The sequence below is a fragment of the Barbatula barbatula genome (assembly GCF_947034865.1).
Source record: "Barbatula barbatula genome assembly, chromosome: 21".
Lineage (NCBI taxonomy): Eukaryota > Metazoa > Chordata > Actinopteri > Cypriniformes > Nemacheilidae > Barbatula > Barbatula barbatula.
The window spans coordinates 11,264,491-11,292,426 of record NC_136784.1 but is presented as its reverse complement, the minus strand read 5'-3'; the positions used below and the strand labels follow the sequence as shown (position 1 = coordinate 11,292,426).

General features: G+C 41.5%; 1 protein-coding gene across 4 annotated transcripts in view; it reads right to left on the bottom strand.

Moving 5' to 3' along the window:
* The window catches only part of macf1a (microtubule actin crosslinking factor 1a), a 140,516-nt gene that overhangs the window by 20,072 nt on the left and 92,508 nt on the right, over nt 1–27,936 (bottom strand). For all 4 annotated transcript variants that reach the window (XM_079484509.1, XM_079484510.1, XM_079484512.1 and 1 more), the window contains 18 exons: nt 27,470–27,626; nt 27,264–27,375; nt 26,758–26,817; nt 25,579–25,817; nt 25,266–25,395; nt 24,454–24,653; nt 23,791–24,298; nt 22,679–23,670; nt 21,771–22,271; nt 4,296–4,457; nt 4,047–4,217; nt 3,459–3,625; nt 3,137–3,296; nt 1,823–2,149; nt 1,524–1,608; nt 1,216–1,442; nt 888–1,094; nt 30–257 (listed from right to left, as the gene is read on the bottom strand). In XM_079484509.1, coding sequence (XP_079340635.1) covers nt 30–257; nt 888–1,094; nt 1,216–1,442; nt 1,524–1,608; nt 1,823–2,149; nt 3,137–3,296; nt 3,459–3,625; nt 4,047–4,217; nt 4,296–4,457; nt 21,771–22,271; nt 22,679–23,670; nt 23,791–24,298; nt 24,454–24,653; nt 25,266–25,395; nt 25,579–25,817; nt 26,758–26,817; nt 27,264–27,375; nt 27,470–27,626 — 4,633 coding nt within the window. The remainder of the gene's footprint in view (nt 1–29; nt 258–887; nt 1,095–1,215; nt 1,443–1,523; nt 1,609–1,822; nt 2,150–3,136; nt 3,297–3,458; nt 3,626–4,046; nt 4,218–4,295; nt 4,458–21,770; nt 22,272–22,678; nt 23,671–23,790; nt 24,299–24,453; nt 24,654–25,265; nt 25,396–25,578; nt 25,818–26,757; nt 26,818–27,263; nt 27,376–27,469; nt 27,627–27,936) is intronic.

Genomic DNA, 27,936 nt, shown 5'->3' with positions numbered 1-27,936 from the left:
CTTTCTTCGCCGTCTGTTTTGTCTCTTACCTTAAGTGCATCTCTCTGCTCTTCACTGCAGCTCTCCAGTATGTCCTCTTGCGTCTTTAGCAGTTTGTCCACGGTGTCTTTGTGACGGATGATGTCGATGTTAAAGGCTCTCTGCACTTGGAGCTGAGCCACAGTCAGATCGGCCTGCAGACTGAGAGGACCCAGAGACGCCAGCTTCCTCTCTGTCTCTCCGACCCAGGCCAGCTCTGCATCCACTGCTTCCTCATACTGATGCACAAATGAACAGAAAACCATCACAAATATTTACAAACACAAGTGGACAATGTGGATAGTGTCCTGGAATCCAATGCTGTTAAAAAATATATATATTTTACATATTGTCCCTGTCTTTCTGAAACCTCGGATGTCCAGTCACAGTTTTTCAGGAAATGGAAGAAACCTGTACTTTTTAAACAATGAAATACTGTGTTGTCAAAGTTAATAACCAGTTTTGGGTAAGATATTTGCAAAACCCAGTAGCAAACATAAGGGGGACTAATAATGGTGATTTATGGCAAAAAATAAAATCTCAAAATATGGAGATCCAAGGTTTCAGACTATGACAATCTAAATGATTAAAAAATAAGCAAATAAAACGAAAGGAATTAAAAAATATAAAGAATAATGTCATAACAAACAATAATAAATAACATTATAATAATAAATAATATAAATAAACTTAAAAACATACAAATAAAAAATATATACATACAATAAAAACAAGCAAAAAATGTAAATGTTATAAAATATATGTAGATAAAATGACATCTGCTTTTTTGTTACTAATTACTAGTGGAAATAAAACAAAGTCAGAGTCACAAATGGATTAGTATTGAAGTCCAGTATTTGTTGCAGTACCTGCTGTGACCTTTGGATGGCAGCCTGCACTAACTGCACTCTCTGTGTGATGGTCTCATCAGCATGGCGGTAGCGTTGATTAGCATCAGTGACGAGACGGTCCAGACCTTCGCGTGCACGCCAGGGCACCAGATCCAGTAAGGCACTGCCCACCTCATTCACCGTGTCCAAAACCAGCCGTTTCTCAGCAGACACACACTTCAGTTCCTGAGAAAAACAAAGAAAACAGATCATCAAACAATCAATGAAATAGAAGAAACAGTTCATTTGATTGATTTGATTCATGGATCAAGTTAGACTACAAAAAAAGTGTAATATAAGCACTCACTCTTTGCCTGTCTTGATAGGCTGGTGTGGTGTCTGGCTCAATGTTTGTGAGCTCCGCCTCCACCGCATCCAACCACTGGTTGATGTCATCGTGTGCGCTGGCGAATCGAGTGGCCAGTTGAAGGGCCTGTTCCAGTGTACGAAGTGCTTTGCTACTGCCTGTTGTCATCTCAGCATATCGGCTTTTAATTCCGTCGAGCTTCTCCTGGATCAACAAGACCTCCTCACCTGTCGCGGAAATCACAGATGATCACATCTGAAGAAGCATATCAGGAATACAGAGAACACAGAGAGCAGATGGAAGAGTACCAGTGGTTTGTTTGAGCAGAGCCTGTCCGTTCTTAATGGCCTGATCGACTGTCTTCTTCCGGCTGATAATCTCTTCATTTAGAGCCTGTGGGGAGAAAAGTGATATTAAATACTGTTGCTTTGATCATACACATACACATACAAATATTTGTTGGTTACATTAACATATCATTATTTCATCAATAAATTCATAGAAATTTAACAGAACTTCATTTGGGCTGTTCAACAAAACTTTTCTTCTCTCGACTTCCTAAAACATTACTGCTAATCCTCGTCCGTCATCCCTGGCATACCCGTACCAGTGTGTGTTTGTGTTGCTGCTCTAGCAGCTCCTGCTGATAACTCTGCACTGACACCTCAGCCAGTCTCTGAGCCACCTCTGCTAGCCAGTTTAGGACCTCCACCTCTTCCTCTCCAAACAGCTGTGCATTGGCCAGGGCCTGCTCCAGCATGGCCGCTCTCCGATCGCACCTATCGCGCAGCTCCGTGTGCCCGTTGCGCACTGCCGACACCCGTTCGCCCAGCCAATCGCGATTGGCTGCGCAGCTGAGCGGTGTCAGCGATTGTCTGACAGTCTCGAGGTGGTCTACGGCTTTCTCCCGAGAGGACACCTCCTCTTGGAGAGCCTGGGATTATAGCCCAGAGTACAAAAAGAGAGGGGGGTGATGGGATAAGAAAAAGGAGAAACAGAAAGAAAACGCAAACAAACATAAATGCAGGGTAGTGAATAATGAGTGTGTGTACATGGCCGGTTATGCTTAATTACTGACAATGAAATCTCATGTGGATGTCATGAACTATGCTTTGTATTTAGGTGAAGGGTTATAAACGATAACATTTATCAAGATTGAGATTTTTGACCAATTTGTATCTAAATTTGTCCATGCATGTAAGCACCTTTAAAGTATTTTGCCGGCTGTACTATTTTTGTTGACATCAAAATCTCACGAGATTTCTAAATGTAAATGCAGCTCTGTTTTTTTAAAGGAATAGTTCACCCAAAAATGTAAATTCTGTCTTCATTTACTCAGCCTTAAGTTTGGATAAACTTCTTTGTTCTGTTAAACACAAAAGAAAATATTTTGAAGATTGTAGGAAAACAAACAGTTCTGGGGCACTTTTGGGAGTCAATGGTGGCCAAGAACTGTTTGGTTACAAGCATTCTTCCAAATATCTTTCTCTGTGTTCATCAGAACAAATACATTTATACAGATTCGGACTAACTTTAGGGTAAACATATAATAACAGAAATTTAATTTGCCTTTAAGTAACTGAAAGTTATTTGTTGTCCATGTAAACACACTCAATATCATAAATCATAATTCATTGATGTGAATGAAAAATAAAATATGGATCAACACAAAATGAGATGAAAACACAAACATAATATATTTCAAAATGTATGATGAAATCAATCTCGTTGCAAAACGGAAAAGATGTGGGCAGGGTCACCAGAGCAGAGGGCTACATTTCTTGATATTTACACTTCTGCCAAAACTGAAGACCTCAGGAGACTGTTTGTTCTTTCCGCGACAGCACTTTAGAAAACAGTCATCACTACAGATAAGTGGTCCCCTCCTTAAACTCCCAGGTCACTTCCAGATGCCTCATACCTTGTGCCTCACGATCTGCTGTGTGATTTTAGAGGTCTGGGTTCCCATTGGCTCAGCTGAGCTCATGCGTCTTTCTGTGGCGCTCAGCCACTCGCCGAGCGGCTCCACGGCTTCATGGAACTGCTGTGCCAACACCTGCAACTCCTCCAGTTGCCGTTGCCTGAGGAGGTCAGATGGGAGGAAATCAGTTATATTTTTTATGATCGCGTTGAATTGATGGCCTTGTAAAACAAGCAAGTGAATGAGATCTGAGGAAGAGATTGGATTAAGCAGTTTTATGGTCACGTACGGGTGTCCATATTGATCTGATTATGGAGTTTACCTGGAGCTGGCCTTTTCCAGCAGGTTTGTCCATCTCTCTCCGAGACTCTTTAGCTGTCTCTGGATTTTGTCTCTGTCTTGGGTCTCAGCCGTGGCGGCGATACGCTCTCCTTCCGCTTTGATCATTTCAACCGTCCCACGACGGTCATCCAGCAAGCGTTGCAGAAGCTGAGAATATAAAACATATGCTGTTTTAGTTTGATTATACAGAGTATCATTTATGTTGTGTTTCAGTTTTGATTTAATTCAGTTTATTTTGGTTGTCTTGATGTCTTGTATTTTGGATTTGATGTTTAAACAAAAACCCAATAAATATAGTATGGAATAAATTAATGAATGTTTTCTAATACAGTAATTCTGATTTGATAACGAAATCTAATTTCCGATTTGGTAATCGGCATTCCTTGTTTGATAAATGATTTAGGAAGAGGTAGTTTCATTATCTCAAATTTGAATAAGAATATCTAAATGTAATGCAAGCATGAGTCATGATGACAGACCATAACCTGCAAAGCCATGTGATTTAAACGTCATAAATAATAAAATGCAACATTCACTCAGTTTTAAACTATTAAAAGCCAAAGTTTACCTTCTGCTCTTGAATTTGCGCCTTCACCACACGGTACTCAGCAGACGGAGGCTTCTGATTGGCTATGAGCTCTTCAGTGTCACTCAGCCAGCTCAAGAGGGGCTCCAGTGCATCTTGAAACTTCCCACAATGCAACAGGGCCTCCTGCAGCTGCGCGATTCTTTCGGCGACCTGTGAAACATTCATCAAATTAAAGCATTTCTTTTAGCCTAATAAAATAAAAAGCAAGTAAAGAGATGTAAAGCATACCCTCTTGTTGAGAGAGTTCCAGCACAGGTTGGTGGTCTCCAGGTCATGTTCCAGACCCTGAGTGTCTGTGTGTTTGGCTGCACTCTGGATGAGACCTTGACCCACGGCATTGACATGCTGCAGTTTAGGTTGAATGCTGTCTACCTGTTCCCTCTCCACACCCTTAGATTAAACAAACAGAGGAAAAACGACTTGAGAAGTGTATAACCGTCACACTTGTTATGCAACTGGACGTCACACGAAGATCATTTTGGTGGCCCCACACACGGATTGATCGTTCAAAAGCCACCAATCTTTACTTCTTTATTTATACATGGAAATCAAGTCAATATGACCGTACAAAAGTAGTGCAAATTTTTCTAATTCGAAACTCCGAGCGTCTGTGGTCGCATTGTGGCAAGTGTTTCACTCCAGCTTTAAACAGGATGTCTGTCGGCCTCAAAACAATGAACGACGGCCCGATCTGCTCCACCCTTTGACCGACAGCAAAAGCGACTGTGAGAGCGTACGCGTCTGCACAACGGGGAGAGTGTTTAGTCTCCTTTTGTCTTTCTATATCCTGAATCCATCATCTAGGCATCCTCCTACAGCTCCTCGTTTGGAGACATTTCCCGTTTTATAATCCCGATCATTCATCACATGTGGCACTTTTCACCCACCGGCACAGAAATAACTTCATTCATCTGCGTCTGTGGTTAATCCTCAACATGCCATTGCTATACTTAAAGTATAAACATATGTTTACACATTACATTTAGACAATTCAAAGTACAAAGCACATTTTATCATGGCATAAATCATCTTGTTTTGTCATGTTACTGAGCCAACTTGACTATGAAAGTATTTTACTTCACTTTCAGTTTGTAATAAAATTGGCCACATCTATCGTGAGGCCGAGGCGACCTGCCATCAATCACAACAATACGTCTTTGCTTTAATTAAAGTAATTGCTTTAGAATAATTTAACTTAAAGCTTCAAAAATGATGAACTTGACTTCAGACAATGATTAGTCTATTCACTTCTACTGAATTTAAATTTCAAATAAATTGCAGGAATTAGATTTCAGCTTAAGGAAATTTGCTGGGTGTAAGGTGTTACAAGGTCTAGACAACTGAGACAATTGTGAATACAAAGGTTAATTTTATCCATCTTTGGCCAAGACTAAACAAACTTTATTTATAAAAACTTTTAACTTGGACTTCGTTTACATAGTAACTGCACTTTAACTTTATAATTTCTTGACATTTTCCAGACACAGTGAAAATGTTTGTTCTTTGACACAACAATGCAAGCACATGTCCGCATGTACAGTAAGTGTATATAAGTCTATATATATCCACACATCAACAGAAAGTATTGAAGAATAATCTCGCTTTTAGTTTCACTTGGAGTGTTCGACTCTTGCAGCGCCCCTGAAAATATCTAGCATGCCTTTCATTCCACTCAAACGTTCTTGAGCAATCTGGCCAGCACGCAAGTCTCTCTCACACACGACTGCCTCACACTTTTCTCTCCAATACGCTCTGCTTCTTTTGCCAACAAACTTTAAACTCTTTTGTGTCTCACATGAGCCCCCACACGTCACTTTTAGCTTCTGGCAGCTGTCCATCCTAGCGCCAACCCACATCATCACAGCCTTTGGAGTCTTTTGTTTATTTCTATTCAGTCTAAACCACAGGGCCACACTGCGTAACCGACTGCCTACATTTCAATATAGGAATAATGACAATTGCTAGCTAGGAGTTTATTGCTCTATCCAACACATAAGGGACAGTTCACCCGAGGATATCAATTATGTCATCATTTACTCACCCTTGAGATGTTCCAAATTCTTTGTTCTGATGAACACAGAAGAAGATATTTAGAAGAATGTAGGAAAGCAAACAGTCCTTGGCTGACTACTCATTTATATAGATTTAGAACAACTTGAGGGTGAACTGTTCCTCTAAGCTGATCTTTTTACACAAGCTGAAGTATTACACAAATACTCACTCAAAGACAAAAGAAAATATTTTGAGAAATTTATTTTGTGTCCATACAATGGAAGTCAATTATGTTTGGTTACCAACATCAAAATATCGTCTTTTATGTTTTCTGCAAATGAAATAAACTCGTACAGGTTTGGAATGATATGAGGCTGAATAATTTGATCACTGCATATTTTTTCATCTGTATTACATCTAATTGTGTATAAATTAATGACTTCATTATAACCATTTTACTGAAAACCTCTCGGATTCCAGAAGCACTAAAGCACGGGTTCCATTGAGATCAATGTAAACATGGCCTTCAACTCAGTATGCCTTGCCAAACTCTTCAAAATTCCTACTCTTCCTGTCTTTGCTTTCACCTCCTGCTTTCTTCCCGTCTCTTTTCCGCATCTGCATCACGACTTCCTTTGCATTGGCCTAGGGATGACAACATTTTATCTGACCTAAATGTTTTAACAAGGAAACTATTTTTACCATTAAGAAACACAAGTAAAATGAGGTTAAAGCCACAATCAATGAGTTCATGTCATATGTGACTGTTTTGTTATGTCTCTCTCTCTTCTTTAATTCCAATGGTCTTTCATCACAGATGTTTCCGGCACACCACCTTTCACTGCCATCATTGTCTAAACAATCCAACATGGCCGCTGTTACCGTACGTCATAACATAATCCTATCCTTGAATGCCTTTCCCACTGTGAATATCAACAAGTGTGTCTGTTTACCTGACTGTCCCTTCCGACCCTTCATTTTGAGTATTGTCATGTGTTCTGCCATAGAGACTCTATGACCATTTATGTATTAGTAATTTCACAATTTTCTCCCTTAAAATCAGCCCCCATCGATTCTGGTCAATTTCAACAGATACGCACAGAGCTTCTTCAAAAGACTACAAAAGATCTTTCCTGAGGTCTGTGGTCTACTCCCTTCGCTTCGGGCATCACAGGGCTGCAAACGTTTTCCTGTGCTGATATAACTGACATGTCCTTATCATCTGTTTATATTTCCAACAACTTTCTACAGTATTTACGTGGTTACTGAGCTTGATGTTTATTTCTCACTTCCTTATCTCAATTGCTGTGCCATCTGATGAAGAAAGGGAATGGGGGTGGAGATTGCCATTGGATGACAAATCACACGTTTGATCTGATATTTTTATTCCTCTACAGAATTTAAAGATCATTTTCTATTTTATCCTGTTCAGTCTCTCAGTTGATTTAATCCCCTCCATCCAAATCCAGTCTGACAGGGTCCTGCTTCTGATTACATTTGGTGTCCCTGGGTTTTTATAAGTGGCACTGACCATGCAGAAATTCGGATTTGGGCAAGGCCATGGGCCAAATAATATACAGATGACCAGCCAAGCCTGGTCACCACTGCTAATAGACAGTAATGTAATAACAATCCAAAGAGCATAAGAACTAACAGGCAGTCTCTCGGCCACCCGCCTACAGTCACTGTGGAACAGAGCAAACACAGGCCTTGTCAGGGCTGCCAGAGAGACTGTCAAACTCACATTCAAAATGATGTCCAGAATTCTTACATGTATTTATAAAAATACATTCCAGTCCCATTTTGACTCCTAAATCTCTTTCTGAAATATACACAGTGATCTCATAGTAAAGGCACTGCGCAATCGGGCAGCAAAAGCAAACATATGCAAATGTGTGCAGAAAGCCATTTGCCTGTAACCAAACACACAAACGTTCAAATGGGGTCTACTGCTTTACAGCGAGCATGCTTTCTAAACTAAATAAACAGATCTGTGAACATAAATAATCCTAGATCTGCTCTTCGCCAGTAATGATTATCCCGACCACATTAGGGTTAAACAAAAGCATAAAATTTTTTGTTTAGGTCTCCATAAATGTAAACACATACATTCCTTTAAATAAAGCTTATTCAAATGCCTCTCTGAAAGGACTGTGTAAAGATGATTTAATTCCTAGTCTGAGTACTTTGATAAAGCAGATTACACCATATCATATTGTGCTGAATTACATTATACAACAAGTACAGCGTTTACTGCAGTGTTAAACTAGGTCATTTCTCTCACAGAACATAACAGCAAAGCCGAGAAAAACCTTTGAGGTAAACAGTAGTAGACTGCACATGCATATAGAACGTTTTGGGGGATCACTTTTTATGTACTGATCACCTAAAAACATTGAACTTAAAGAAGTGCAATTACCTTTGTCTCCAAATCAGGGTCATGTTTTTGTAGCAAAATTTCCTCCGCAGAACTTTTTAGTTCACAAGTTGACTCACAATCATTGTCACATGATAATACATACTCCCGAGAACTCGCCTCAGTCTGGCCCTCATTAAAAAGTCCCTGCAAAAGGCCTGGCTCCAGCTTCTCCCATTGGTCTTTTTGTGGGTGTACAAAGTCAGATCCATCTGAGTCCCATTCACTATCACCAGTCATTGATCCGAGAACAAAGTCAACACCTGATCGGCACTCCTCAGACTCCGAGTCCAAATCCTGACAGTCCTCGCAAGCAGAACCCCCATCGGACACAAGCCGCTCAGGGGCCGCCAGGTAAACAAAACTATCAGAGGAGAAAAATGCCCCTTCCTCTGGCTCAAGGCAGGATTTTGTGAGGGGGCTTGGAGGGGTTGAGTCTACTGATGGAGATGGTGGACAGTCCCGAGAATAGTGGGGTGGCACAGCTACAGCTAAATAAACAAAACTGTCTGTTGCAACAAAAGCATCTGTATCTTTGCTGTCAATTCCAGCTGTTCTTGACTCATGTTTGGCTGACATGGGTAGAGGTGACATTGGAGGAGCAGACATTGTATTGATATCCAATGGGTCTAACTGGGGATATGAGGTGTCTGATTTTGGCGTACTTGTAATTTCTTGATAAATCTCTGTTACTTTCTCACCAACTTCCATGGAAACTGAAAACTCTTCTTCTTTCTCTGACCTTGAAGATGCACCCTCCTGGTCAGAGTTCATTTCCATAGCAACGTGAATAGGCTCAGCGGAAACTGCATCCTCATGAGAGACAGTCTCACAGTCACGGTTTCTAACTTCCCTTTCTGCCTCATCTTCCATACTGTCCTCGATTTTCACTCCTAAATCAGTAAAGATCTCAAGATCCACATTACATTCGGCTTCTGCATGCAAACTCTCTGAGGGGGAAAGTCCATGATGTAAGGACATGTGAATGTCAGATGTCTCAACTTGTCCTGTTATCTGCTCATCCTCTTGCTGTTCATGATCTGATGAAGAGCCGCTGCCTACATCTGAATTGCTTTCCGGTCTGCCAATGCCTACATGGACAGCATCTGATGGAACAGTCCCATCTAGGTGTGAGGTTTGAGTGCCACTGGATTCAGAATCTAAAACACCTGCATCAACATAGTATGAAACATAATCATCTTGATCAAGGTTAGAATCCTCACCACTAAAATTAAGATTTTTTGGTAATTGCCCCAGACCTTGGTCAATTTCTTCAACAGCAGAGCAGCTCTGTATATTTTCAGTGTCCTCCCAAGTTGCATTTTGATTTATCTGCAATACACATGGCTCAGCTTGATCTGTGTGGTCTATATTATCTGCTACATCAATTGATAAAGTCACAGCATGCTTGATTTGGTCTTTAATGTCAGATTCATATGTGGCATCATCAACTTGATCTTTTTCCACTCCCTGATATGGGTTACAGGTTTCAGAATGCTCAAAAGTGTGACAAATTTCGACTGTGTCCACCTCAAAACACTGTCTTTCCAGCTCCAGAAATAGCTCATCTGAGCCTGCTTCTGAGCCAGGGCAGGGAGAGGCACTTGGGGCCTCCGAGCCTCCAAATCCTACAGGTGGTGTCAGAAGGGGCCAGTGACCTGAAGCAAGCTGTTGTGACTCCCAATCCTGTAACTGAGATTCCTCTGTGTCAAACTCCCAAGATATACAGCTCGCTTCAGTGTTCTCCAATTTCAATACCGCCTGCCAGTTTCTCTCCTCCATCTCCAGTCTCTCTTTTTCTTCATTATTTTCCCGCTCCCTCTCAGTCTCATCCTCCTCCTCTAATTCCTGTAAGATTCTACGTTCATCTTCCTCAAAGCAAAGTTCTGAGGCGGTCTTCTCTCGTAGCCCTACAGAAAGGGGCCAGCCTAACAAACCTTCCTCACCCCCTTCTTGACTCATACAGGGGGACATGGGCAAACCCCCATAGATGAGTCCCTCTCTTTCCTGCAAGAAAGGAGACGGAGGATCCAACAGGTAAAAAGATTCCTCATCCAGATCACTATCTTCACCAAGAACGGGAGGCAGTGGAGGTAGGACAGGAAAGTTTTGAAATGCTCTACCACGTCCCAGTGATCTTTTACTACCCCGTATACGACGAGGCCAGGTACGGGCTTTAGTAGGGGGACAAAATACAGGTTTTGGAGGTATAAGGGGAGCTGTGTCTTGGTCTTGTTCTAGTAGTGGTGAGTCCCGCTCAGTATCAGAGGTTTTGGTTGCAGTGGCATCCCAGTTTTGTGGTTGTTCTTCTGAGGCACTTCTAACATAGACTGGGGCCATAATCACTTTGCTGTCCCCAGCTCTCTTCTTTGCAGCCTGCTGAGAAATACTAATACTAGGTTCTTGTGAACTATCAGAGTCCCTAGGGGCAGAAGTAGTAGTCTGTGGGGTTGTTTTTTCTTTAGAAGGTGAGGGTATTGCAATAGCAAGTTTGTGAGAATGCATCTGAAGGGGCTGCTTTTGTTTGAGCGGATGAGACAGATGTGGGGGTGTTGGGCTAACACAAGGGGTAAAAGATGGAGAGCTGGAGACGGGAGGAGTTTGAGGACCTCCAGACGAGACAGGTGAAGGGGAGAAAGGTGCCAGAGGAGACGAAGGTGTAGTAGAGTGTACCAAAGAATGTATAGGATGGAGAGGAGAAACTGGGACTCCTACCACAGATAGACGCTTTTCTACATTATCTATAGGTGAAAGCTCTAAGCGTTCTGCAAACTCAGGGTAAGTAGGTGGCATAAAAGCTTTCCAAGATCGTCGATTTGGATTGTCTTTCTTATCTCCCCCCTGGTGCCGTCTTTTGGTCACAACAGCTGCCCCAACAGCAGCTGAATTTGATGTAGGAATTATCACTGTAGAGCCAAGTCCTCCAATCGGTGACATGCTCTGTGGGTCACCTGTGAGTTTCAGAGCATCAAAGATAACTCTTTCATCCAGTTTTTTCACACCTGCATCAGCAAGCCCTCCTCGTGCAACAAATACTCCCCCTATGTCGGCTCCCAATGTTCCATTGCTGGACAGTGTACTTCCCTCACCACCCCCCGATCCCAGAGTACTGCGAGAGGGTTGACTGATCTTTGTGCCTTGATCAATCTGCTCGTTGATGCGCATGGTGTCGTAAATGGAGCGCTGGGGTACATAGCAGTCTTCAATGTATGCCTCCTCATCATCCCCTTTTCCAAGGCACCTGGGGTTCTTCCGCAAGCAGTCCGGGCGGCTCAGTGGTTTTCCCATACCAAACTACAGTGCCCTCAAAGGGGCGAGATGGAATGGTTACTATTCTACCAACAAAGTGTGCAGTAAGTATAAGTGAGCTCCTTAAATTATGCAGATGGCTTACCCATCAGTCTAGATGTAATGACTGTGCATGCAGTCATGCACAAAATTCTCAGTTCACAATGTGTTATGACACTTAATATCCAGGAAAGAAAAAGCAGGAAACCTTCAAAGCTACATGGTGGTATCTGTACATGCGTTTGTGAAACACATAAAATATGTCTCTGATGCACAGATTATTCTTTGTAGCATCATAATCAAATTCTGAAAACTGAACAAAAAATGTCCAAGAACAGGAGGATAGTTTTTTCTTCTGAAGAGCTAAAAAAAACAAGAATCGATCCAAAATCCTTTTCCTTCTTAATGCTGTAGCCCATTCACTCTCTTTCTTCTCAGTGCCACAACAGGAAATCAAAGAGGGGCTTCAGCTACTTTCACCATCTCCGACAGCAGGCAGCCAAAACTGCATGTGGCTCCTTTTAAGGTGAGAACTCCATGCTCTTATATAAAACCGTGTTTGGAAAAGAAAAGCAAAAAGTGCCATTTAGGAGATTTTGTCTCTCATCTTCCTTTTCTTCAGTATATCATTCAAAAATCATTATCCCATATTCACAGAAATAATCCAGTTTGACAAAAGAGCTTCTCTCTTAAAACGTTACTGATAACTTTACTGACCAATTTTCTTTTTTAAAGAGAAAACAGTATAAAACTGTAGCAGACTCTCTTTGACTGTCCTACCAGTGTTTTTGCAGTGTATCAATGTCTTCCTCCTCTTTTTAATCCCATAATGAAGCATTAATAGAGCATGTCAGGAAGAGAAGCCATCTGTGCTTGAAATACCTCATCCTCCTCTATTTATCTAGTCCTCTTTAGCAGCGGAGCATGAAGGTCTTTGTGATATGTTCATTTCACATCATGAGCCAAAAAAAACAAAGGAAACCTAGACACTCTTCAAACGTAGAAATCTGTTTTTGCAACCTTCTTATCCAGTGCTTTAAGGAAAATCCAAGGTGTCTGTGTCCAGGAGGTTGTATGTATGGATATCCAGTGTAAGCTTGAGTCTGGTGTAGCCAGGGAGAAAGTGGAGAGTCAAGGGACTATATCCAGAAGGCAGAGACCCAGACAGAGCTTCATTCCAAACGCACTTCAGGCACTGTGATATCCAGACAATCCCCGGACACGCTCTCTCTTCTCTTATTTGCCTCTTTGAGTATTCCAAACACAAGAGTTCCGCTAGTTTCCATGCAAGCTCCTTGCTCTTTCCCTTTAGAGTTTTTCTTGTGCAGACTTCGCTTCTCATACACAAATGATCTCTGTGTCTGTTCTAAAGCCACTTCATAGCTGAAATGGTTTGCAGCTGCTAAAAAAAATCTCCCACTTTTCCTCTCTCGCTCACTCCCCCTTCGCTCTCCGTGTCTCACTCGCTCTCTCCCTCTCTTTCTCACACACACACACTCGCCTTATTTTTTTCCTCTTGCACTCGCTCTCTCTCCGCCCCCTTCTCTCTCTCTGTTTTTGTTTGAATCCAGCTCCGTTTGCTCTGTTTCCTGCTATGGCATTAAAACGCAGGAAGTGGTCCAATCATGCCGGTTTCCTTTTCCAAAAAAACACACGAGGCAAGGCTAGAGGAGCGAGCCTGAGATAAAGTCAGTGGAAGGAGGGATCGTGGAGTCAGTGGGAGTGACCAATCCCGGGGATATGACGTGCTTCTGAAGAATCACTGGATAACAGGAGTAGCTTTTTGCATACTAAGCACAAATAAACCACTTTTGTCAATGAAATCTGCATTGTTCGTAAAAAATGGCTATAGGTTCTTCTTCAAGCATGTACAAAGTCTTCAAACTGTTCAAATCATACAAAGCTTTTAGTTCAGGTTTGTTATATTCATCACATTGCTGTAATCCATACCCATATTAGCTGGGGATATAAACTCCCACTCAAAAGACAGCAAACGCCTCAGGCAAAAGCAAAAAGACAAAGACACATACATAGGAAAAGAGTAAAAATGATTCAAACAAAGGGGGAGTGTTCATACACAAAGAGGAGGAGCTTCTGACAGGGAAATAAAAAATAACGGCTGCTCTTTTCCTCCTTCAAATAAACGACCATACGTGGAAGCAAAAGTTTCCTTCCACTGTTCTGTTCCTCCCATTCAGACTGTTCAAAACAATACAGAGGGACATACAAAAGTCTACCATATTCACACAGCCCACTTGTGCATTCCCGTCTGCTACTCTTCTGTAACACAATCCGGTCAGCAAAGTGTGTGTGGGGGGCTGGGGCCTCTGACAAGGGGCTTCAGGATAACTTAAAATGAAAATGAATGAACATTCCACCGAGAGGTGTCCACGCACCCAGATGAAATGTGAATCCAATAAGGATAAGCTTAAAATTTTGCCTAGGCAAGTGTTTAACTGCACAGACCACAACTCTTGGCTTCACAGTTTAGAAGAGTTCTGGCAAAGAGGAGACATTGAACACATGCCTGCCTATTCTTCATAGCACCCCGTCCAAGATGCACAAATGTTGACTGTTCCAATACGTAGAGAGCTGCTTAAGAATGCAGTATTTTAACGCATCGCTTCTGACATGCAGGCATTTCCAAAATGTAGGCAACTAACTCGCACTGCCTCTTAACATACCTAAATGTCAAAGAAAGTGTTACATTCTTCACTAAAAACTCATTGGACAGAAAATGGAAAGAATGACGAAAGGATAGTTAAACCAAAAAAAATCCATAATCATTTATTCACCCTCAAGTTACTCATGTTTGACTTCTTTCATTCGTGGAAAACAAAACAATATACTTCCAGAATTGTTTGAGTGATTTGGTGTCTGTACAATGGAAGTCAACAGGTCCTGTGTTGTTTGGTTACAAACGTTCTACCGAATATCTTCTTTTGTGTTTAGTAGAGTAAAGAAAGTCATACAGGTTTGAAATGACAAATACAAATAAACAAGGGGGAGTGTCATTTTCTTCTTCAGTGGTCTAGCTGTTGCTCCAAACCGCCACGCTCCCCGTGGCCTGCATGTCAAGCAAGTTAAATACTCTGTCTTTCTTATAAACTCTGCCCTCTCCGTCAGCTGGGTTGCAGCTGTCATGCCTGCTTCCAACACAAACCACCCTACAGAAACAAAGAAGGTTTGTTGTCCATTTTGGTTATGCTTGTGGTTTCTCCCTTGACCCACATCAAACTCGGACTCAATGGTTGTTAGAACTCTGCTAATATCAAACAGGATAAACTCATGTCACAAATGCAACTGGAGGATAAAATTACTAAATCAATTTGTATGAGACCAAAATAAACAAGTGTATACAGGTCTTGTCTGTGTAACCCGTCTAAACCTTATTGAACTTCCTGATACTCATTTAATTCATGACCACTTGGCTAATGCATCTCCCAAACTCTTTCTCTTCCTTCCTCATTCTTTCAGTGATTGGTCATTTGGCCAGTCGCACTCGGTTTAAGAGTCTCAGACAGGAAGAAGGAGGGGTTTAAACCCAGAAGGCCCCTAAACAGACTCTGTGCTTGGAGCTGAATTGACTGGCATAGGTAAAGGGCTACGTGCGATTTGCAGTACGGCTCTAAATTAAAGACAGGCCGTTCACTCAGCAAAACAAGCACAGGGTCTGTCAACATTATTGACTTAAGAGAGCAATTTGTTTGCTTTAGCTGAGCACCTGTTGATATTGTTCTCTCTTTGTCTGCTTTTACTCTTACCCACTCTCTCTCTCACTGCACTAAAAATAAAAAGGTACTGAAGGCCTCATCTGTTTGTTCCGGTTGTTCATCTAACCCCCTCCTCTGCTCCCGTTCCCTTTGGCACACTGGTTACTAGGTAGCCTGTCTCTGGTTTTCTTTATCTCAGCGGTAGATTTATAATTAACCATCAGGCTTTACCTGAGCGACTCAATGTGTGCATTTGTGCACGTGGTGGCAAAAAAGAACAAAGACACACAGAGCAAAGTCAAGAAAACAAAGACACCTTTGGGAAGCGTGGTCCTTTCACAAAATGCAATAAAAATGTTTCAAATGTATGATTCGATCAATTAAAATTTTAGTTTAGTTTAGTTTATAACAGTACAGTTTAAAAGAAATTCACTGTCTTAAATTCATAAGCACAATCAAACTAGCTTTTACAAATTGTTTAATAATTTAGATTCTTAAATGTCATAAGAAATTTTCATAACAAGCTATTTTACTTATAAATTGAAGCAGCATACCAGTCAGCATAATATAAAATACATTGATATGACTCGTATAGCCAATTTGACTGTGCATTGTTTGCTGTTTTAAATTTTGCAACGGTAGACATCTCAACTCGTAGAAATGATGGGCTACTTTGGTATTTGCAGCAGATGAAAGCAATGAAGTTAAAGGGATTATTCACCCAAAAATGATCATTCTGACATTATTTACTCCCCCTTCTTATTATTTCGAACCCGTATGTCCTTATTTGTTCTGTTGAACACAAAATACATTTTGAAGAATGTTGGTAACCGTACAATGGCGATACCCATTGACTTGGATTGGTTTTGTGTCCGTACAATAGAAGGGAATGGGTACCGCCGTTGTTTGGTTACCAACATTTTTCTCAATATCTTTTTTGTGTTCTGCAGAAGAAAGTCATGCAAGAATGAAATTACAAGAGGGTGAGTAAATGATGACAGAATTCTCTTTTTTTGGATGAACCATCCCTTTAATAAAATAAATACAGTTAAATATAGATCATGTGCAAAAAGTTGTGTCCAAGATGAACTTGCTAAGAGGTGTAATAAAGATAAGGGAAATATTAGAACTGCATTCATATAAAATATTTTTTCCACAGTTTCAAACATGCCTCGTGCAACCCTTGATTTTCAAGGTTTTGTTTTGACATCCACCAAGTTCAGGTAAGGGGGAAAAGGCCGCTTTCCCCCTCAGAGCCAAACATTACATATATTATAATCTCAGCAATTATTTCCAAACAGCAATAGATCAACAATATCTTCACAAAGCCCCTATTTATTTCTTTTGGTGAGTTATTCAGGACGAATTGGAGGGAAAGTAGGCAATTCTATGGAATGCTACAGCAATACACAACAGCTGAAATAATATCAGGCGATCAGAACGGCTACAGACAGTATGAAAACACACACTCACACATGTTTGGCATTAATGTATAGCATAGGGTCAATCTGGAGAAATTAGGTCATCATATTAGTCTAAACAATTATCCTGATTTAATAAAGTCCTCAGAGCAAAAATAAACTCAGAATGTGAGCAGATGGAAACAAATTTTACATTTGAAGCAGCATCAGATGTGGCAGATGCTTCAGTAAAACAGGAAAAGACGGAAAATTACACCAGCATGACATCAGAAATCACAGACAGACGACACAAAAAAACCCCCACAAAAACAAGAACAAACAACATTTGCATATATAAAAATAATTTTTGATGTTTTCCACTACATAAATCATTTAATTTTATATTTGTTTAAATGTGTTTTTTACAATGTACATTAGTATTAGAATACTTTATAATAGAAAATGGTCTTTAGAACAGGCTTTATTTTCCTTACGCGTCCTTCCTTCACTTTGTTTTGACTCAAATATGACTCAGACACCACTATGGGACATTCCCCCAGTTAATGCACTCTATTGACTTACTACAAAAAGAAAAAAGAACGTTCTCCCAGTGAAAATAAGTACTAAACTACTCCATGTGACTGCAAGGCCACAGGATCTAAGGGAAACCCCTAAGGTTTGGGTGGGGGCAGGCCGGGTAACGACACTGCTCTCCGCTGTTGTTCTAGGTTGCGATGAGAAACTGCGCAAAAAGAGTGAGTCAAAAATAGTTTGCACGCCAGCCGTGAGGGAGGAATGGAAAGTGTAAAGGGAGTGAAGATATAAGCAGAAAGGGTGAGGACAGCACGGACGGTGCGATGTGATTTAAAAGCCATGGCCTCATCCCGACAGCCCTGCAAAGGAATTCCCAGTTGGACGAAGGGCCCTCGTTTTACTCCAGTCTGGCACTTTGTTCCGCCCTGCCGGCTCAGGGCTCAGCTGCTGTGGGACAGGGTGACATGGGAGCACACTAGGAACTGGAATTTTGGGGAGGGGGGGCAACCACACCCTGCTTATGTGCGAGCGCGACTGCGGTGTCGAGGGTGGGGGAACAGCTGGGATGCCGGACGCTCCGAACAGACTGGAATTAGAAACATTCCCACACATGGACCTGTGGACACACTCCCATCGCATACAAACAAACTTTCTGTGTCTGCAAATCACCATAGAGCACGTCAACCCACTGCTAAATATTGGAATATATTTAGACAGGAAACACTCACAAACTGTAAAACATAGGCGAGACATTTCACACGGGCTGACAACTGGTTCGGTTTTTTTCACAATACAGTAGTTTATCATTATTATTAGTTAATTAATAACATTTGATCTTTAAATGTCTAAATTTATCAGAAAACTAAAAAAAATGTTGACTCTTATAAACGATTATGATATGAGCATAAAGTATATTCTAGTTATCTTGAAATGTTTTTATTTGATAATTTTATTTGATTGTTAATCTGAACCATTGCGACCTGGGAATCGAAAGCGTTAAATTACCATCCCTTCATTTTACATTGAATACGCAAGTGTGAATGGTCTCTTCCCTGCCTTCTTCGAAACAGATTTCAACAACGTCTCAATAAGCTCATTGTTGAAAACCCAAACAATGAGGCGAACTAATCTGACACCTTCTTTTAATACCCCATGCCCCCCGCAGCCACCCCGATGGAGTTTACACAACAAAAAAATCTCTCCGACACAAACACACACAGCGCTGCCCTCCCAATCTTCCCCCTTGGAGCGATGACATCATTTTGGATTCAGTGGCTTTGAAATGGAGTCTGGCTTGCGTGGAAATGATAGCACATGGAATCTCACTGCACACGGATGAACTAGCTGTATGTGTGAATTTGAAAGTGTAAGGTGGTACAAAAATGGGACAGAGGATAGAAACATTACATGTCGTGTAAATAACAGTAAAGACTTTCTTTAGATTTATTCAACTAAGACATTTCATGTTATTCTCTCTTCCTAATATTTGAAATGAAGCTCTCATAAAAATACACATGCTTCTGTATTTTCCCCAATGATATGTTTTTAATTTCAAATGATTTTGTTGAATTTGGTATAATTCTCTCTAAAAAGCATCTTATGTGCTGTAATGGAACGAGACATTTATGCACAAGGCATTTAATATCACAATGCAATGCATTTTACGGCATAACAATTTTTTTAAATATAAAATCTTAATTTGCTAGTTAAAATTATATTCAAATATTTCGATTTAATGTCAACTTTTGATCCCCATTGTACTTTCTATACTATGCTGGCTTAGACTTGACTCTTAAACCCCACTTCATCCCTGTATTGATCAGATGTCCACATGAGCTTTTACACCCCCTTCTTATTCTGCGAGGGCCTCTTTCTATTCTCTATTCATTGTGAACACAACCTTCCCTTTTCTGTCCCTCAAGCTGTCTGTGCTCAGAAGCATCTATCCGACCTGTTTTCATTTAGCAACCTTGAAAAAAATGAAAGAAAAAATGAAAAACAGGGAGGATAAGTGATGGCATGTTTTCAGTCAACCAAGTTGTTGAAGATTTGAGAGGCAGATTTGGACAACTCGACCTAAGATGAGATGAAGTAGGAGTGAAGTTATTAGGAAAGCAAGTGGGTAGACAGGGAGCAGTAAAACTGAAAGTAGAAAAGTGTAATAAAATAAGGAAAATATTTTAGATTTGCTACTTAAGCTAATATGATGTGGATTTCACACATCAGTCGTGCCGTGTTCATCACCATGGTGACATATTAAATTAGCTCTGTGTTCACAGTATAATACAAGACCAAACAACAGGAGACTTAAAGTAATTCACCGCAAAAGAACAAGATGACTACTATATACAGCAGACAGTCTTAAAGATACCTATATTACACAATCATTTTACTTTCATACCAAAAAATATCAAAATGATCAAAATGTTCCACATAAATGTCAGCATTTTACCTCAATACAACCTCACTTCCTGTTGTTGCTGAGCAATCAAAGATGGCCAAAAAGCAATGATTCAATGACACCAAAGTCTGTACAAAAGCACTGATTCATTCTCCTGCTCCTGTAGGTCCCTCACACCCACCGCATGTGTCATTTCCTCAGCTTTCCTGCCCACTTCCACCTACACGTCTTTGCTTTCACACTTTCACACTCTCCTTTCTTTCACCACCCTCAAGAGGCATGAGTAAGAGATATACGGCCGTTTCATCAGACGCTGAGGGGAGGGAAGGTCAAGAAGCTCACTGTGAGAAGAGCTGAGATATCTCTTCTTCTTCCCTCACCCCATCATAGGAAGACACGAGGACTGCCAGAACATGCTGTGCGAGGAGATTTAATAAAGACGACAGATTTCATCCTGCTGTAATATAAATATTGAAAATAATATGCAGATTTGAACACATTTCCTTGTCTTTGTCTCTTGAGCACATAATCAGGAGACATGGCCTCAGAGAGAATGGGATTGCATTCAGATTGCTTTGAAGATATGAGTAAATGGAAATAAATCCACTTGAAGGAAAATTGAGTGGCGGCAGACGAACATTAAGAGATTTACTCAATTAGGACGTGTTCTTACATCAACATACTTTGCCAGTTCTGGAGGATTATCTAATCACCCAACATCATAGATGACGTATTTCTGTATGCAAAACCCAGAAGCGAGTTAGCATTTTAGGACTTCCAGTTCCATCGCTCCAAAGTTTATGGGATTTTTTTAAATGGATTTTTGGTAAATCCCCGCAAATAAGGTCTGTGTTAAACAAAACCTCTAAATATTTGTAATATTCTATTCTATGACATAAAACATACCAATTATAACCCGCTTGTGATTTTTTAAAGCCTTATTGTGTCTTAAAAAACGGCGTTTGCTAACAAGTTGCTAAACGCGACTACTTCTTTTGGTGGGGACATTAGATGTCATTGCGCATTAAAAGCTCACAAATAATGAAACTTGGGCACAAATCTCTTAAAACGTAGATGCGGATTCATTTACGGAGTAATTACGTACCAGTGAACACATTTTTAATAATGTTTGAAAGAGTTGTCGGAGGCTTGGTGAAGTTGATATCGAGTGACCTTAAATGTAGTCTGTTAATAGCATCGTGTTAGCTTTGTATTTCTGCAGATTGTATTTCGGCTCCAAAAGTAACAAATGTTGTGTTGTAAAAAATTTACAAATCGTGTAAACATCATTAACCTTTGTTAATCACGGAGCTTGATTTTTGCGATCTTAGTACTGTGTTAGCCACTACAGTGATTTGAAAGGAAGGGAGGTGAGCTGTTGATAGCAATTGGCCAACTTACCGCTAGATGCCGCCAAATTTCATACACTGGACCTTTAACTCTTTCCACACCACCGAAGGAATTTTCCATTATTTATGACACAACTGACACGCGAATTTTCACAATTTTCATTCACTCTTCCAAATAGACTATATTAGTAAAGAAATGTAGGAAAAATTAATTTTGGAAAATGGGCAGTAATTAGATATATCATCATATCATATGCTAAAATGTTTTTTTTTTAAAACATCATGGATTCCAATGTCAGCAGGTCAGAGTTCACCAAACTTGACCCAAAAACAAACTTTGGAAAGTGCCGAAATGAAATTTTTTTCGTAGGAGCTTTCATTTTAGTCTGCAGCGTTTCCTTGTGTATGAATGAAAGTAAATGAAATTAAAATCATAGTATGACTGCAGCATAAGGGTATAGGGGTTTGATTTCAAACACAGCCCAGGAAGATGTCCTGCCTAGATAACATGCATTCTTTATAAACACTAGTAGTAAACAGTGCTTATCACAGTGCATTTCCAAACCAAAAATTAATCCAAACATCAAAGTCACCAATCATCTGTTCTTACCTTGAATTCCTGAAGTTGCTGTTTGAGGACTTCTACCTCTGTCCCCACCACAGCCTGTGTGTTCAGCACCTCTTCGGCCTGTCCCAGCAACCCCTGCAGCTCACCCAGACGTGCATAGAACTCCTTCACACGGTCTTCAGCTGCTTCTATGAGTGCCAGACGGTTCTGGCCCCTCTCAGCCAGCTTTCCAGCTTGTCTGCTCAGGGCCTCAGTCTCTCTCCTGAGAGCTAGAAGATCAGGAGAGCTGCCCTCTCTACGGAGCATAGCGGAGCAGTCTCCGCCATGACCCTCGAGCTCAGAGCGGAGGGCATTGAGTCGGCTCAGAAAACCTCTGACAGCATCTGCTTGTGAGGCCAAGGAGTCAGCATCTCGTCCAACAGGGCTAAGACTGTCCAGCTCATCGTCCAAGTCAGCCAGACGGGAGAACACATCACGCACACTTGACTGGACCTCTCCCACACCTTGTAAACGGGACTCCAGTGATGAGCAGCATTGCTCAGTCTGTGAAAGACATTTGCAGTATAGAAATTAGAGATGCACCGAGATATCGGCCAATAATTGGTCGATAAACGTTTAGTATCGGTAATAGCATCTATAATAGCATTGGTAATGGCATCTCTAATAGAAATCTATTGGATGTTTCCTAAAATAATATGTTCATATAGAATTCATAAGAAACTGAAAATTCTATGAAATTCTAACACTTGATTACAAAACCATTACAACACACTCTTTGGAATATGTAAGCCAAATCGGGACCTCTATCCAGAATAAGATTGTGTCTTACTTCGGCAACCACGTACATGCACAGACATAAACTTCAGATGAGGTTATATATATAACATCCCGTCTACAGACTCACTCCTAACACATTCCAGAGACTACTGATCATGTGCAGATTCTCTCACCTTCTCTGTAACTTCTTCAAACTCCCTTTCCGTATCAAGAGCCTGCTGCAACAGCTGCCTGCCGCCATCTTCGGCCCCAGAGATCTGAGGTGCATCCTGCACCAACCCCTGAGCCAAATTCCGTAGGTAAACCACCTGCGGCTGCACAGAATTTAACAACTCCTGCTGGCTGCGTAGACGCTCCAGGCTTTTATTGCTACAAGCTTGCGGTCCAAGCGCCTCCTGCACCTCGATCTGATGTTTGGCTGCCTCGAGTCGTCTTTCCACAGTCTGTCTTCCATCTTCAAACTCCTTCAGCCTGCTTCCCAACTCCTCCAGCTGGGCCGTGCATTCCTGGAGTCGCTCAGATAGCCCGTCCACTCTGCCGTTAAACTGGGCTTTCTCGTCCCTCACAATCTCTTCACCGGCACAGCCCTGGTCAAGCAGCTGATCCGCTACGGTGTTCAGAGAATCCAGGAGGGGACGACGACGATCCAAGTCAAGGGTCAACTGTCTAGCTTTTTGCAAAGCCTCATCTAATGCAGCAGGGTCCAGCGACAGCTGGATTTCTGCCTCTCTCTCCTCGTATTCCGTCACTAAAGGTACAAGTTCATTGCGATGTTGTTGGTACAGCTCGGCATGTGACAATGTCTCTTTAATGTGAGTGTGTTTCTGAGTGGTTTGTTGGTTCATGCTATCCCAATCGTGGCGTAGGGTGTTTAGACGAGTCTGTAAGGCAGATCGTTCATCTCCAGCAGGGAGGGACGCTAGAAGAGATGACCCTTCGCCATGGATGAGCTCATAAGACCCACGTTGTTGTGCCAGGGCTTTTTGGAGATCCTCCTGTTGGGCGAGAAGGGTCTTCAGGGCATCAGGTTGGCAAGGGAGGGGTTCCGAAATAGCAGCTTTGTGATTCTCAACCTGCCCGTCTAACCAGCCACGAAGCTCATCGAACATCTGCTGAAATTGTTGAGTGCTGGACAGGGCAGCTTGTAGCTGAGACAAACCATCAGCTGAAAGACAACAGTGAAAGGCATGATGGTTATATATTATTATTATATAAAACACACTTGAAAGCAAAACTAATCAAATTATCCATAAACGGCAACTGGTCCATAACAGACTCTACTCACCGGCTCTTTCTTCTAAACTCTTTAAAGGACCGCTCACACTCTCCAGTCTCTTGTGCAACTCATCTCTAAGATACGGTTCGGCCACAATCGCACTGAGCTCTGCACACAGCTGTTCAGCCTGCGTCAGCTGACCCCGTCTTTGTTCCAGCTCTGCGCGAACTTCCCCTGTTTCCTGAAGCCTCCGGCGCAGCGCCTCGGGCTGAGCACTTAGAGATGCCTGCGCATCAAGTCTCTCGACCAGATCGCACACGCTCTGAGACAATTCCCTAAGAAGAGCCTGAAAACTCTCGCTGGTCCCCTGCGCCTGCTCGATTTGCCGGGAGCGGCCGGTGAGGCGAGAGGTGAGGTCTTCCCACTGATGTGAAATGTCTGCCAGCTCCTTTCTCACCTCCTCGAGGTCTTCGCCATCTCCAGAACTTTCATCTGCAGACGGGGAGAAGATTCCCTCCGCTGCCTGTGTCAGCTGGTCAAACTGTGGTTGCCGAGTCTCAAACTCACGTAGCATGAACTGAGGTGGAGAAAGAAGTTAAACAGTTTGTATACTGAAAGGAAATTTCAACTTCATGATGTTTTAGCAAAAAAGGAAAACAAACTTTTTTAACAAATTATTTTTGATGTATTGTTTATTTCTAAACATAATTGTTTTTCCCAAAACCACTTTACCTGAACTTGCTGTTTCTGCGTGTTAAGCATGTTAGGGTCGATACTCAGCGGTCCCAGGACACTCATCATCAGCTCCTTCTCTCGTAGCCACGGGCCAAGCTGACCTGCGGCTGTTGCAAAACTGCCCAGCCTATCAGCGCACGCCTCCAATTCAGTTTGCCTCTGTGCCGCCGTTTCATTGGCCTTCTTCCACCGTGAGTCTAGAAGGGAAAGTAGTGGGCTTGTTTATAAGACATCTTTGAAATCAGTATGGGTGCTTCTGTGAAACCATAGTAACATTACTGCACTGGTAACCATGGCAACACAAACATTCTAGGGTCCCATGATTGATCGTGAATCATTATTTTAATGATGATTATGATACAAGACACATAGCAATTTGGTTTGGACAAAAACATTTTTGGTGGCGTACAGAGACAGATATGTGAAACACATTGTTGTCTAATTCAGAGGACAACCCGGGTGTACTAGGCATCTGCATGTTTTTTTAAAATTAAGCATTCTGATTGGATAGAAAATTATTGGTGCTTTTGGTCTTCGAGAGCACCATATTGCTAAAAAGAAATTATTAACCGAACTTCGGAATATCTGACCTGTAAGATTGAAGGGCTTTTCTAGGAGCTAAAATAACTTATTTGCTTCCTGTATTCAACCCATGACCAACAAATGAATATGAATGCATTGTTCTGTGTAGTGCGTCATTAAACATTTACAAAGTAATTGCTGTGGCGATAAAGTCCATTAAACTGAACAGCTATATTTATGCAGGGACATTATATTTAAAAGACTGCTGCCGTCACTTTTTCACTGACCTATGTCTTCAAGCTGACGTTTCCACATCTCTGCTTCAGGAGAGTCTGGATTTTCTGTAATGAGCTGCTTTAGAAGGTTCTTGAGATCCTCCACTTTCCCAGAATGCTCTGTGAGCTCGAAGATTAAAGCCTGGACAAAGATATCCGCCTGTCATCTTACTGACGATATAATGACATACTGTAGAATGATAGCCACACTTAAGTCTGAGAAAATTACAGGCATTGCCCATACTTGTTTTCTGGAACAATCTACTGTCGCATATTTTTTCAGTTTGAAAAAGCACGGTAAAATATCTCACAGAAAATAAATTACCTTGGTCTCTTGGGCCTGCGCACGCACCACCTCTGGGCGTGAGGGTGATGCAGTTTGCCCTTGTGTCAGACTCTGTTCACGAGGGCCCAGCCACTGAACGAGAGTCTCAGCGGCCTTTCTGGCTTTCCAATGCAGGTCGAGGGAGGCTTCTTGTTTACCCTTCCTCTCCGTTAAGTCGCTGCCCAGCTGTTCATACTTGCTGTTCACATCGGCCACTGCAACTTGGATCTCTGTCAAGTCTAGAGGGTTAGAGGGAAGAATCGCTGATGTAAGTACAGTACCATTTTAGCTTTATAATGAAAACACCCTCGATGTAACATCAGTTAGACCATTTCCAGAAGCATCGGGAGAAAAAGTTAAAATAATAACTAAAATAATGTTCTTTTATAAAAGAAATAGTCATCAAAAGGTTAAATCTACTATTACTTTACCATTTGTTAACAAGATATTGTTTTTCTCATTTTAGGCCACTATTATGGACCCACTGTGTGAAAAGTGCCTTATACTTTTCATATAATGAGATTAAAGCTGAAGATTCAGCAAATGACAGCATAAACTGACGGTACGCAGACAGACTCGAAAAGCAAACAAACAGCACAGGACAGAAGCAATGGCTAATATAACACGGAGAGTGACTAACAGAGAGAGAGAGAGAGGGGAGGAGTTTCAATGAAAGGTGAAAGCAAGTGGAAATTGTTTAGGAGTTTAAAGGCATGGGTATACTTGACTTTCCGCATCCATCTCAATGCACAAACGGACGTTAGACACATGCGCAGTACAAATGAGTATTTTTGCTCTACCAGACCGTCACAGGGCGGTGCTGAGTCGCGTCATTCACAGACCTACTGCATTCATGACTAAGTCATTAGTGCATAGTTTAAGTGCATATTATGTCGTTTGGGACACAGCTTATGCTAAGCTTATCGTTCTTGGTTTGAGCGGTACACTGTACACTGTCTGTGTGTGTATTGACCCCTAGTGGACTAGAGCACTTTTTCTGACATGCTCTGTTGTACGAGTCACATCCGCGCGGTCTCAAAAAATGAGCTGCACGGATGACCGCGGACCCATCTGATGACAAAAATTGCATTATGCGCGGAAGGACGGACCATACTTCTGCCTTAACGAGGATAAAAGGAGAAAAGCCTTCAGTGATGTTAAGGTGTGGAAGACACTCACCTTTACAGGTGTGAATGCCATTAACACTGCTGGGACTGGAACCATTATGTTGGGGAACACCTGGGAGATACACACACAAACACACACGCTCGGACACTTGCACAATAATCAAAATACATGCTTGAGCAGAACAAACAAACACATAAAGCTCAAAGAACAAAACAATAAACACAGCTTGGACATATTGTCACCAGTTTTGTTAGTAAGAACCTGCATGCTCAGTAACAGGCATATACTTCCGACCATTGTTTACTTAAAAATAAATATAACTACAAGACATTCAATATATATTGCATTTTTTCATTATGTTAATTATAAGCATGTAACATTCGTGGTCTACAAGTTCTAAAACTTTCTTGTCACCCAACACACACAAATATAAACCCCAAATAGCGAAAGACTGTGGTAGATGCCCTTTTGGGACCAAACGTTTTCTGTGACATCCCTGCAAAACCACAACACAACAAACAAACACAGTGTCGGCTCCACATTATTGCTGTTCTCACCAGCTTTGTGCTTTGGTGCTGTGATGCTAATGATCTGACTCTCCAGTTGCGAACTGGTCTTGTTCAACTCCTGAACTTGGCTTCCTTGGGTCTCCCATTCCGTTAGCAGATCCTGGGAGGAGGACGAGACATGTTAAATAAAGCTCGCTTACTAAAAACAGACGCTGGTGTCTAATCCCTGTGAATAGTGAGAAGTGAGGTCGTACTTTAAGCTGCTGTGCTCGTCTCTGCAGGCTTTCTGTGCTGAGGTTGGGTTCTTTGGAAGGCAGCTGCTCTTGCACTGCCTGCAGCCACCTGAGGAGGGAGCCAGACCTTGAGCGGAACTGAGCCAGCTGCTGGCCGCAGCTTTGAATGGAGTTGAATCTGTGAAGGACACGGCACAAGTTAGATTAATGTATACCACTTTAAATGAACAAAAGACACAAAAGAGGACACAAACTTTATGTTTATTTACATAAAACAATTTGATGAACCTATGTGAAACTCATTGAAAGTCTGTATTTTTTGCTAGACATTGATGTTTCTGACTGCATCCAACAACTGAAATCATACGATAAACAAATAAAATCATACAATGTTACAATAACTTGGACACCTATTGAAAGCGATACGTCCCAAAATTCACAAAGAAAAAATGCAAACAGAAAATGTAAAACCTCACAGAATAAAAAAC